At 40.3% G+C, this 13,090-nt stretch overlaps 2 protein-coding genes across 3 annotated transcripts; one reads left to right on the forward strand and one right to left on the reverse strand.

The window, feature by feature from the left end:
• The first annotated feature begins 145 nt into the window (after positions 1–145).
• On the forward strand, positions 146–4,922 carry rhd (Rh blood group, D antigen). Its single transcript, XM_082517172.1, has 10 exons — positions 146–799; positions 1,467–1,653; positions 1,735–1,885; positions 1,976–2,123; positions 2,214–2,386; positions 3,722–3,859; positions 3,948–4,075; positions 4,173–4,252; positions 4,337–4,410; positions 4,547–4,922. The coding sequence occupies exons 1-10, from the start codon at positions 655–657 to the stop codon at positions 4,571–4,573; spliced, it is 1,251 nt and encodes a 416-aa protein (XP_082373298.1). The 5' UTR covers positions 146–654; the 3' UTR covers positions 4,574–4,922.
• Positions 4,709–11,493, reverse strand: tmem50a (transmembrane protein 50A). 2 transcript variants are annotated; one of them, XM_082517175.1, is made up of 7 exons: positions 11,384–11,493; positions 9,860–9,965; positions 9,650–9,762; positions 6,500–6,567; positions 6,221–6,313; positions 5,561–5,621; positions 4,709–5,480 (listed from the first exon to the last, which is right to left on the reverse strand). In XM_082517175.1, the coding sequence occupies exons 2-7, from the start codon at positions 9,959–9,961 to the stop codon at positions 5,435–5,437; spliced, it is 483 nt and encodes a 160-aa protein (XP_082373301.1). In that variant the 5' UTR covers positions 9,962–9,965; positions 11,384–11,493; the 3' UTR covers positions 4,709–5,434. The 2 variants fall into 2 exon arrangements, with proteins under 2 accessions (XP_082373301.1, XP_082373302.1); XM_082517176.1 differs by lacking the exon at positions 11,384–11,493 and adding an exon at positions 10,602–10,724.
• Positions 11,494–13,090: the final 1,597 nt, after the last annotated feature.

Genomic DNA, 13,090 nt, shown 5'->3' on the forward strand with positions numbered 1-13,090 from the left:
CCGTTTGTGGAGCGTCTTGGCGTTCAACCAATCAGATTGTTGTGAACAAATTGGGCATCCCCGATCGGCCAATTAACTGACAGCGGGGGCGGGTATTTCCCTTATATGTTTCTGCCTTTGGTTTATTATGAGGACTCAAATATGCTGTATTCGGGACAAAATTCCCTTTGTGCTTGATACAAAAACATCCAGTCCGACATGGGGGGCGGCGGGGTATTTATATCACGGCCTTTGTGTGTGTTTCGCTGACTGACTTGCCCCAAGGAGATGAATGCCATTTATGCTTTGTTACCAGGTTGAAATAGTGTGCATGCGTGTGCGGCAAAAAATGAGGGCCGCAGTTGTCTCTGCTTAAAAAGTGAATTATTTGTGCCTTTTAAAATTATTATTATCTATAGGGATATAATAAAGCTTCATCATGCTCACTTCCTTATGTTTCAAAATATTCCCTCAAATACCCCAAATATTTCACTTATCCCCACAAACAGTTAGAATTTTTTTTATTTGATTCAAATCTATTAGTACAGCTCACGCTGTCTTGCCAAGACGCTTTCATGCGCAGCAGCTGATAAAGAGGAGAAGCTGCGTGCTGTGGGGTTGCGCCCGTTTGTCTGAGCATCAGTGTGAAGAGAAGTTGTGCAACAAACATCTTCAATGCCTCCTCAGTACGCACCAAGCCTGCGCTCTCGTCTGGCACCCTTGCTGCTTTTCCTGCAGACTGGGTTTATCATCATATTTGCTTTTTACACTGAAATCGAAAGAAATGGAAACGCTGATGACTTCAGCAAACGTTACCCAGGTGAGTTTTATTTTTGTGAGCTTGGAAGGGGGGTGTTGAGGTCAGATGAGGTTAAAGATGTTCGTGTTTACTTTGATTAGCTAATTCATGAAGCAACTATCTTTTAACCCTTGTATGGTGTTCGGGTCTGTGAGACCCGTGTTCAGTTTTTTTCAAAAGAAAAATTAAACAATTAATTATTTTTTCACGTGTAAATGTGTTGTGTCTTTCCACTCACTCCACTTGATTATAACTGATTTATTTATAACATTTTATATAAAAGAAAAACGAGAAGCACATTAATTCATAAATGTGATCTAACAAAGGTAAAGGGAAAAAATTAACCATGTTTGCTGTTCATATGTCTTGTAATTGGGATGAAGTAAACATCTGTTGAGTAATTTAACATAAAATTGTTTGATAGTGTTAATTTGGAAAGCCAAAACTCTAGCGGGTCCACCAGACCCATGAACACTGGCTGAGTAACAAAAATACGAACACCACACAAGGGTTAAACTAACTTCATGTGCATGCTTTAGTGTGCGAAATAAACACACTTCAGTCCAAGAGTGTGGGGAGGAGCTGCCGTTTGTTGGTCATTGATAAGCCCGTGAGTAAATGTGTTGTGTCCTCAGCTAAAATTCAGCTGTAACTGTTTATTTTTGTGCCTTCTCTTCTTCTTTTTCAGAGTTCCAGGATGTGAATGTGATAGTGATTCTAGGCTTTGGCTTTTTGGGCACTTTTCTAGTGCGCCATGGTTTCAGTGGCTCCGGGTTCAACCTCCTTGTGGCTGCCATGGCCACCCAGTGGGCCCTCATACTGAACGGTGTGGAGTCCTTGTACTACAGGGGAAGGCTCAGGATAGATCTGAAAAGGTGGGAGGAGACGGTTGGTGCAGATAATTTCCTCTAAAGGAGCTTATATAAATCAATTTAACTGGAACTTGTTTGCTGTAGCTTGATAGTTGCTGAGATGTGCACTGCCTCAGCCCTCATTTCAATTGGAGCTGTGCTGGGGAAGACCAACCCAGTCCACCTCATCCTTATTGGACTGCTCGAGGTGTCAGGGTTCATCCTAAACAAATGGCTTCTGCAGTTTCTCCTGAACGTAAGCCCACGTTTCACCCTCATATCATATCTTTAGATAAAGTGTATTCACATCGATATGCCGCTGCTAATGTTTTTCTGGTCCTTCTAGACCCGTCCTCTGATCAGCATCATGATGCTTCACATCTTTGGGTCCTTGTTTGGACTCATGCTGACAGGGACACTTTACCGTAAAGGCTCAGAGCAGCGATTTGAAAAGGAGAAATTTGACACAAAGATGGGATTGTTTTCCATGTTAGGTAACAGCTTTCCCAGATATCTGCTGCATCATTTGGCTAATTTCCACTCTAGTGAATCTGTGTACAGCTGAATCTGTCTCTCCTCTCCAGGGACTGTTGTCCTCTGGATGTTTTGGCCCAGTTTTAACTCTGTCCTCGTGGATGATCGGACTCCTGGGAGGAAGCTGGAAGCCGTGTGCAGCACCTACCTGGCCCTGGCCGTTAGTGCTGTGACAGCAGCTGCGATGTCTGTGCTCTCCAACCCCAAGGGAAAACTACACCTGGTATGACCTGACACTTGATATGTTTGCACATTATTATGAGACTTTATGTGCAATGTCAACATAAGGTGTCCAGCATAAAACTTCCCCTCTGTGCCAGTAGACAGACTTTTACTGGCCCACAAAAAGTCAGTTTGAATACAGCTAACTGTTTTTGCTCATTTAGCTTTAAAACTAAAGCTAAAATAAATGCAGTGGACCAAATGCTGTGCTGCTCTTTAGACTAACCCCTGCTACCTGCAGGCATCTCTGTTAGAAAGAGAGACATATGGTAGCAGCTGCTGGCTTAAAGCAACATTAAAGTCAAGATCTATCAGTTTATCTGCTTTCATTTTAGCTTTTTTCATTTCTACTCTCTCTGAACAGCTGAAAACACTGCTTTTCTTCCCATTTAAACCATCCCCACAGGAAGGGCTTTTATTAATATTTTAATGGGAAAATGCCCTCATCTGCCACTTTATTAGATACACCTTGCTAGTGTCAGGTTGGACCACATTTTCCTTTATAAGCTGTCTTAATTCTTTGTGGCACAGATTCATCAAGGTGCAGGAAACATTCTTCAGAGATATTTTTTGGAGACCATTTGAGTTCAGTGAACTCATCGCCATGCTCAAGAAACCAGTTTTAGATGTGCAAGTTGTGATCATAAAGGGATGGACATGGTCAGCAACAACACTCAGGCAGGCTGTGGCATTTAAATGATTCTTAGTTGGCACTGAGGGGCTCAGAGTGTGACACCGTTACACTCTGAACAGCTTGTGTGGACTGTAGTCTCAGTCTCCTGGCACCTGGTGTGATCTTCTGCTGCTGGTAAAACCATCTGCTTCAAGGTTCCACGTGTTATGCATTCAGAGACGCTCTTGTGCACACCTGTGTTGTAACGAGTGATATTTGAGTTACTGTACTGCCTTTCAAAGCATTTTCAGCCAGTGGGAATCCCCTTTCTTTTTGACCATGCCTGCATGTTTGAATGCACTAAACTACTGCCATGTGATTAGCTGATTATATATTTGCATTACTGAGCAGATGAACAGGCATACCTAATAAAGTGACTGATGTAGAACATTATTTTTGTCAGTATTTTATTTTAAAAATGAGGACTGCAATTATCAGCACCTAAATACACTTTAAAGCCATAAGTGGTTTTTGATGTTCTGGCTGCGTTAACACAGAAACCTAATATATGACAAAAATGAAGTTTATGTTATTCACAAACTTTTGGTGGACTTATTAAAAAATTGGGGTTAATTTAAACACATTTTGGTGTTTATTAAAATTTGCAGTGCAAGCTCAGCTTCGTCACCATGTGAAGCACCTAAAAGTCTGATTTTCTTTCAGATCCACCTGCAGTCCTGCATCCTCGCTGGTGGCGTCGCTGTCGGCGTCTCCATGTCAGCAGTTCGTCATCCTTGGGAAGCCATGATAATCGGCTTTGCTGCTGCCATAATATCATCCATTGGATTCCAGTATCTTAAGGTTTTCCTCACCCCCTCCTAGACGTGGACATTTGCCTCAAGCTTGCACAGTCTGTATGATAAAACTCAGCTGTTAACTTATTTCACAGATCCACATGCTGCTGGCATTTCAGTGCCATGACACATGCGCTATCTTAAGCAGTCATGCACTTCCTGGTCTACTGGGATGGATAGCGCATCTTGTCCTGCAGATCAAAGACTCAGATGATCACACAGTGTAAGAATGAAACGGTCCCGTGATGTTGGACTGCAACACGTAAAAGAAGGAATACCCTGCTTAATTATTTGTTTTTCTTTCCTTCTTCTTCTGACAGAGCGATCCGGTTTGCTGTATTTCACATCTGTAGTCTCCTCATCACCATCGCTCTGAGTGTGACGCTGGGAATCCTTACAGGTACAGTATGCCTTAACCTCTATTCCAGCAGCAGGTACAGTCAGTGCGCCGTCTTCTTTATAAGTTTCATCTCCTTGTTTGAAGGGCTCCTTATCAGGTTGAAGTTTTGGAGACCACCCCAGTACAAGAATTGCTTTGATGATCAAGCCTTCTGGGAGGTATGCAGTCATCTTCTTTAATGCTTCCCTTTCAATAATTAAAGTCTGAAGATATTTCTGACATATTTTCCACCATGCTGAACTTTAAAACCTTCACAAAACCTTAAACAGACAAAATGTTTTCATGTTTTTGCAGTTTTCTCATCTGGCTGTGCGCAAATAAGAAGACGAAGACCCCTGTATATAATTTCACTCTCTCCTGACTTTTATAAAATAATGTAGTGGGATATATTTTTTTGTGTGAGGGAGGAAAAAAAAAAAGGAGGATAAAAATCGGGAGTGAGGAGTGTCAGACTGATTTACTGCTCAGTATGTTTTTATTGCTGCCATGGCTGTGAAACACTGCCCTGATGCTCTGGGTGTTACACAAGCTGAATGGACAGATGTTGCATTCAAATACAAAGTCGCAGCACTGAGAGGACACCCTACAGATGTGAAACCTCTGTCTGCCAGAGGTCAGCACTGTGGCTAACTGAAACTCAACAATAAATCTGGATTGCTGCAAACTTTCAGAGCTGATATAGTGTTATTCCTGGAAAATTACAAACAACCCCCCATGGTTACATTCAATGAAACATGTATGTGTACACATCTACGAAAAATCCGTCAGTTAATATTTTGTACCATAACCACTTATGGAATGTGCGCTTGGCAGGCAGGCTAAATTAGGGGATGCCATAAAACAAAGGAGATGGAGACAGTTTAGTGTCTTGAAGCTCCCAAAATACACAATTTTGTTTATGCATAAGTAAACCATTTTAACAACATGGCTACAGAGTCCGATTGCAAATAGACATGCCACATTTGAAAATATTCAAACTTTAAAGGAATCTATGAAGATTTGTGCTTAATTATGATTTAGCTTTTATACAGCAAACCAGATAAATTAAACATGTTAATCTGAAGGCTAAAAAAAAAAGGAAATAGTTTATATATAAAGTGAATACCCACTGAAGCATACAGTCTCATACAGTATAGAAAGCAGAGTGTATAACTGTGGACATGAAGAGACACGCAGAGTTCATTACTGCCAGAGATCCTCTGTACGACCAAACTTGAACACCAAACCCCTGAAGAGGAAAACGATAAGATGAGTGAAATGTTTTCATTGTCCTGAAACGGACGAGAGAAAGAGGACTCAACAACTCACCCGAAGAAAATGAACGCATTTTGGAAGAAAACAGCAATTCCAGGGTACACAGTGGGCTTCTCTGCAAAAGACGCAACAGGTTTACGGCGTCAGTTACAGCATCACGCCGTCACAGCTTTGATCCAAGAGTTCCTTACTGCAGCAAACATCCCTCTAAACAGCCTCATTTTCACCCAGCAAACACTGACGCCTGAACGTTATCTGCCTATCCTAACACAGGTTGCACCGCAGACGACGCTGATTCACTCAGACCATCTCTTACCAAGCGACAAGTTATTCAAATTATCACATTAAAGAACGCATGCCTTTCTCTTTTTAAATACACACTTCATAGCTGGGTTATGAAACGGCTGCGTACAGACAACTAAACATCGATGAGTCCAGGTACGCGGACTGTATAACTGTGTAATATGACCACAGTTATGCTGTTTATAAATACAATTAGATCTTTTTAGACGGGGACACTTTTGTTTATAGCTTTGCCTCTGCACGTCACTACGTGGAAATATGGCTCCAACTGGAAATACAAATTATTTCCATTATATTCATTCATATTATAACCGAGGTGCCAAAGTTCCCAGTCCAAAGTTTCTACAGTTGAAAACACAGCTGAACACTTGGGCCAAGTAGAAAAGTGCTAAGCAGATAAAGTGGACTCACGGGGCACTACAAATCCTCCAAAGAGAATCCACATGGAGGCGATGAGGGAGCCAAAAGCCAGCATGAAGCCGATAAAGAGCCACACTCGAGCACCTGCAAGTAAAAGATAAGAAAGGGCGGGACACTGAGTGACGTGGTGTCGAGCTTCGTTTACCACGTTGCGTTTTACTGCATGCGCAGATACACGCCACAAGAACAGTAGAAAGCATATCTGAGACATTAAATAAATAATCGCTAAATGAAAATAGACAACCTGTCGTCATCACAGCAGACACACACCTGTCTGTCCCATGCAGCCTTCGCTGTAGCTGTCTCCTCTCACTTGGCCATTTGAAACAGCATTTATCCTAAAAGGGAAAAAAGCAGAATGCAGAATCTTCAGATGTTACAACCCGAAAAAAGTAACATTAACTAATAACTGTTGGAGCAGAAAAGTTATTTATAAACCCTATCCAGGCCAGTTAACTCTGTAAGTGTTGTATAAATGTGTTTATTACATGCAAACCAAAAATTCCTTCATCCACCAGCGCTAAAATCCTCCATGGTTCTCAGAGTGTCACACATGGGTACTGTCAAGTCCCGTCTTAAAGCCTTAAGATGAGGCTGCTTTCTGACTTGATTAGGGTCAAAGTCTGGCTTTTTACAAAACTGTATGCATCGGACTGAAGGTTACAGCACTGTGTGCACGGAGATTTCACTATGATTAACAAAGTGTTGAAAAAGAATCAACATAAACCCACTAAACGTTTGAAATCTTTCTGAGGACACGTTTCACAAGGAGGACTCACAGGACTCTAAAAACACCCCAAACTGATTAAACCTGTTCAGGTGCTCGTGGGTAAGAGTCCTTTTTAAACTCTTCCTTGACTTAATGCATCAGTAACATGGACATGTATGTTATGGAGTATATAAAGTTATGAAACTGCACAGAGGAGTGGTGGAAATACATCTTGCAGGGAAAAAAGGCGTTAAACCTTATTTTGGGACAAAATTACTCAATACTTGAAGCATTTATATTTGCTTAAACTTGAAACATATGTCCTTTTGTGTGTTTTGTGAAAGCGAGTTAGCAAAAACAGAGAAGCTGAAAAGAGAGTAAGGAATTATTGTGACGACAATCCAAGGTCAGAGAGAAAAAGAGTACAGAGCTGTGTTTCAACATGAAGTTCAGTCTTCTTTTGTAAGGTTTATAACAAAGAGAGACAGGATGCTGGAAAAAGCATGAAATAAATTGGATGATGTAACAAAGAAACTCTTTCACGGAATCGAAGAATAGGGAAGATTAGACCTCCAGGCAAGGGGTGACTCCAGAAGCGTATATACAAGAGAATACAGCACAGCTACCACCATATGCCAGAGAAAAGGATGGAAATGGTTTATAAATACATACAAATGTGGCTGTGCTGAAGAGAATTTAGCCTGAAAGCAGTGTTAAGACTAGCAGTCATAAAGAAATAAGCAAGAGTGATTATTTTGATGAGAGTACAACCTTGAGTTACAGAAAAAGTAATATTTAGGAACAGGATGCAAACACGGCACTACCAGCGGCATGTGTAGTTACACAGGTTACACACAGTAAAGCTCCAGGGGGGCAGGAGAGAAGTTTTGTCATTAATCCATTAGTGATGACCTCGGACATGAGGAGGAGGGAAAACAGCACGTCCGAGGAGCTTATAACAGGTTATGGAAGAAACTCCTGGGACATTAAGGAACCATGGCCGAAAACACAACAAGCACAGTCCGAAAAGGACCGTTCAGAGGGGGCAGCAGGTGCATGCAGTGTGGAACAGATGCTCATAGTGCAAAGTATCACTGAAGTGTCACTTCAGCCTTACAGTGCACATTGTGCCACAAAGATAAACTCCAACACCACAGTGCGTGGGGGATCTTCTTGCATATGGATTGCCAGTTTAGTCCAACAGTCCCAGTAGCCAACTTTTTTTTGAGCTGGGCCAATATAGTGCGGAGATCTGCTGTATCTGGAATCTGCAGGGATATTGATGGAGTTTACTACCCTGATGGGCACCAAATCACCTCTACACATCTGCCTAATGGCGGTTTTATTTTTGCTGGACCAAACCTGCCACCATTCAAACATCCAGCTGGGAGTGCAAGTACGATTACTATGAGGGAAGTTGCTACAAAAACATCCAGGTCGATGAGGACATACAAGATCAGGAAAATTGAGTAGATGGAAGAGCAGAGCACGAGATGAGTGATGGTGACCGGCCACAGTCCTTGAACCAACTCAGGGCCCTGCTGGACCACAGAACTGGGGACCAGCTCATCGGCCTTGCAACATCTGTTCACTGCTGATGAAGTGGACTCCCCCGTCTTAACCACCATGACAGGCAGCCAGCGATCTCAAGGAGGGGGTGTCGAAGAGACTGAGATCCCTGAGATCCCAAAAGTGGAATAAGAGGACTTAACATCCAGCCTTTTTATGGTTGCAGTGATACAGAGAACTAAATCATGCTTAATTCTAATCAGAATATAATCAAGAATAAATGTAATCAATACAGGAGTAAGAAAATGTAGTTTCAGTAATGTAATGACCCTCATGCTTGACTTTTTCACCCAGATTCCAGGAGCATTGTTATGACCACGGTGCACCCTTTGCTCTGTGTGTGTTAGAGTGAGAGCACCAAACAGGCACTGTGTAAAAAAGCAGAAACACTGTGGACTTACGATTTAGAATTAGAATTTGCGTCTGTTTCCCCTTCTTATTTTTTGCTGTGCCGGGGTATAATCACAGAGGAATTGGAGAACTTTTTTCTGCATTCCTACTGGATTATATCGGCACAGACTGGTGTAAGTGGTCAGGATGCGGATGTTTCCCTCTATCTCCCTCATCTCAAAACCAGCAGTAGAAATCAGCATGATCTCAGAGTACAGTTTGTTCATTGAATTATTATTATCTTACTTGGATTTTGCTTTGCTCATGTTAAATTGCTGAAATAAAATATGCTGCATTCAAAAAATGTAAATTCTGGGCATCCCCTTTTTAAATTTTTGTGAAACCATAAAGATAAAAAAGAACCAGTTCCAGACTTCCTGTTTTGGAGAGATCTCTAAATCCACACTATGAAGCTAAAGTTGTCTCTCTTCACATTCATTTAGCTATTGAGACTTTTCACATGAGTGACACGTATGAATTTAACTCACATGTTAACAAATGTCTCTGAATAAAAAGATCAAAACTGGTATCACTGTCACCTTAGACAGGGTCATCAATCACTCTTGAAAACAGAAAGGGGCAACAACCCCCGACTCCCAGTTATTACGTGACTAAATCGCTGTTGTTGGGTTTTTTTTAAGGTCATGTGACATCAGCTCTACTTCCTCTGTGATATTACACATGTGATTTGGAAAACCTGCAAGTTGAGCTTTAAAGCTTCAGAAACACCAAACAGCTGCAGTCTGTCTTACATGAGAAAGGCCACGGTAGCGATGACTCCACAGGTGTGATATGCATGATGAAATTCATCCTGTGCCGGGTATTTCACTGCAGCATCAATGATGATCCACCAGCCGGTGAAAAACTGCAAAAACAACATCCCCGGTTATGTAAATATGTAAAATCTTCTATACAGATTTATATATATGTCTTTATTGTTTTGAAGAAATCAGTGGAAATACCAGGACTCCAGCAGCTATAGAGGCAATTGTGTTTCTTCGCTCTCCCCAGTCCACATTACACTCACAGTCTCCGCACCGGATCCCGTCCAGAAATCCCGACATGACTCTGGAAAAAAGTAAATGTAGGTGTAAATCAGGATTTGAATTAAGAGAAAGGCAGCTCAGTTTAAACAGTCTGAAAAAAACAAATAACATATCTTTTTATTAATGTAAAATGTAAAATATAAATATTACACATAAAAATCTGTTAAAATCAAATCAAGTCAAACCTTAAAAAGCTGAAGATAATACAATGAGAAGGTGAATAAGAAAAAAATCGAAATAAAATAATTCAATTCAATCATAAATACATATTTTCATAGAATATATACACTGACTATAAAAAATTTAAAAGTTCAGAAAAGAAAAACTATAAAACCCAACAGGCTAAAACTGTTTGTTAAATATCAAATAAATGTATTGAATTAAGGAGGTCAAGAGGGGAAAAGGGGCGAAACAGTAATATAATTTTTTTTTTTTAAATGTTCAGTATAATGAAATAAAATACAAATAGCAAAATAATGAAATTGGTAAAAAACAAAAACAAAAAAAATTATACAACTGAAAATAATACACAAATAACACCGGACAGAACAGTAGCTTGTCCAGGAGTAGATTTCAGCTCCCATTGACTTTTGATGGAGGTGTGGAGGACACACGTACTCTGGATTTGTCCTGAACCTCAGGACTCGTGGAAACCTACCTACTCAAATAATGATGCTAAGCCGTCTACTTTAGGTTCAATAACTGAACATCAACGCTCTGGCTGTTGCCACAGCTACTAGATTATTACAGCGTCCCTGGAGGCCACCGTCTGGAGAATGCATAACAACAATGACACAGATGACTCGTTATGTGACTCTTAAAACAGTAAAAATAGGTCACTGAATGCAGTAAGGAAAAGTGTCTCAGCAAAATTTCCACCCCATTGTGTACAGGAGGAACAGCTGATTTATTAAAGTTTAAATAAATGATGACATCACACTTTCCACAGCCAGCCAGGTGTATTCCTGACTCCACTAATGTAAGTGCGGGCAACATGAAAAACAGCTGTTCATTATGCTTATTTCCAATAATCAATAAGCGAAGTCAGAAAAGTGGACTGAAATCTGACACAAAAATCCATCAGTGCGCAGGCGCCGTACAGTAGGCTCGTGCTCGCGCACAAACACCAACAATACTGTAACTCCACATTTATCCCGTTTAATCGCCACATGCAATATCCATTAAGCCCCTAAAGGGATGATAATAGCAGGTATAAGTTTTAGAAACTCAAACAATGCTCGTGTGTTTGATTAAAACCCTGCGCTGTCGCTTTCTTTTGTTCATCGCTTTGGTACTAGCAAACATTTCCTTGAAGGTTTCTTCTCGCTACGAAGTTGCTGAAAAAATACCACGAGCCAAACGACAGCGGTGGGAACGGATAGAAACACACATCCCGACAGTGTTACCCGTTCCTCGTGCCATTTTCAAAGGAATTCCTACCTTTTATTCTCGCTTTTTGGTGTGTAAAACCTTTGGACAAACCCGACTTTGCTTCCGACAGAGGTTCGTCATGCACATGCGCAGTCAACCCACACCCTTTTCGATCAAAGACGCTGTTGATGTTGTTGCCTTCAGGAGCAACGGATAAAGTGTGAATTTGTAAACATCTCTCCTTTCTAATTCCAGTTACTCCTGACCAGTAAAATTATTGCATAGTAGGTTTCTAAATAAGTGCAATTAATATAAAAAGGATTCACAGTTTCCCATTTAATGACTCATTAATGACACTAGTGTTTCTGAAATAAGGTTGGCATCACATCTCTACAGTACCTGCGCATTTTAACACTGTTCATCACTCTTTGCACAGCTATTGAGCGGGCTGAACAGGATCCTCTGGAGGACCAGTTACTGTTACTGGGCCGCACATTTGGCACACTTATATGCTATTTATAATATAAGGGAAGGATATGATATGATAATAATCAATATATATATATATATGTGACATATAAGTAGAATTGTGGCACTTTATTCTAATACAATAAAATACTTTACATTTCTGTCCACATTTCTTTATATGATTTAAACAATTAATTGCAAAAGAATTCAGATTCAGAGTTCATACAAAACAAATAAAGACAACAATATCCCGTTAGGCTTATTTTACCGGATTCCAATAAAACAGTTAATCCTACTTTTTTCCTTGTGTCACACAGCTCTCCCACTCTTTATTCCTCTGACTATACTTTTTAAAATCACAGCGATGCTATATATGATTCCAATAAAACACTGGAATCATATATAGATGTACTTTATTTATTATTGGAATAAAGTACATCTTATTCATATAAACCATTGGAATCATATATAGCATGACCTTATATATTTTACTCATTAATCTCCTTGTTGTATGATATTTTGATTTGGGTTTATTGAACTCTTCACTTCTTTTATCTTTATTTAACTGAGCTCCTTATTTTGTTATTGTTGTGTGTGTGTGGGGGCGGGCGGGGGCATAATCTTTCTGAGCTGGTTAAATTTGTGTTATTGAGAGACAATTATTTCGTGTTTTGGTGACTGTAACACACTAGTTTCTCAGTTTTTGGGATAAATGAAGTACATCTTATTTCTTTCATCCTTTGTCTTCTTTCATTCCCAAATTAACCTCCTGAAACCTCACGTCGTCATATGAGAATATAACATTTTGGTTTCTCTGCTCCTGTCTGTTGAACAAAGTATCTTACATTTTGTTAAACTATGGCAAAGAGATGAGATGTCTTAACTTCCAATAATACATCTCAGTTTTTATACATCAAAGGAACCCCTCTGTACAACTATATGGGCTGTAACATTTTAACATAGACAAAAAAAAAAAAGAAGTTTTATTTAGCTTTTAGTGTGCAAAATGAAAGAAAACACCCCACCAGCTCATCACCTGGACTTATTCCCTGTCAATTAAAAAAAAACATTTTCTGTGGTAATTCTATTGTACAGTAGTTATAAAAAAAGGACTTTATTATCTTGGGCTGACCTTGGTGGACTTGTTTCTCAGGATGTAGATCATCTAGAAGCCACTGACTATGGGCTCGAACAGATGGGGGATTTGCGCCTGATACCTCATGTGTGAGTCACATGACACGCTCTTTAGCCCTGCTGCCTCTGACCCTCTCAGTGACCATAATCTGTACTACCTGAGTGCACGCAGAA

The sequence above is a fragment of the Aulonocara stuartgranti genome (genome assembly GCF_965226115.1).
Source record: "Aulonocara stuartgranti genome assembly, chromosome: 19".
Classification (NCBI taxonomy): domain Eukaryota; kingdom Metazoa; phylum Chordata; class Actinopteri; order Cichliformes; family Cichlidae; genus Aulonocara; species Aulonocara stuartgranti.

What these genes read in the sequence shown, in the direction of transcription:
- tmem50a (XM_082517175.1), bottom strand. Translation starts at nt 9,961, where the DNA reads ATGTCGGGATTTCTGGACGGGATCCGGTGCGGAGACTGTGAGTGTAAT. An exon ending in CTATAGCTGCTGGAGTCCTG is followed by an intron (nt 9,763 to 9,859) that starts GTATTTCCACTG and finishes TTGTTTTTGCAG; the next exon opens with TTTTTCACCGGCTGGTGGAT. An exon ending in AATGCGTTCATTTTCTTCGG is followed by an intron (nt 5,481 to 5,560) that starts GTGAGTTGTTGA and finishes TTTCCTCTTCAG; the next exon opens with GGGTTTGGTGTTCAAGTTTG.
- rhd (XM_082517172.1), top strand. Translation starts at nt 655, where the DNA reads ATGCCTCCTCAGTACGCACCAAGCCTGCGCTCTCGTCTGGCACCCTTG. An exon ending in CTTCAGCAAACGTTACCCAG is followed by an intron (nt 800 to 1,466) that starts GTGAGTTTTATT and finishes CTTCTTTTTCAG; the next exon opens with AGTTCCAGGATGTGAATGTG. An exon ending in GACGCTGGGAATCCTTACAG is followed by an intron (nt 4,253 to 4,336) that starts GTACAGTATGCC and finishes CCTTGTTTGAAG; the next exon opens with GGCTCCTTATCAGGTTGAAG.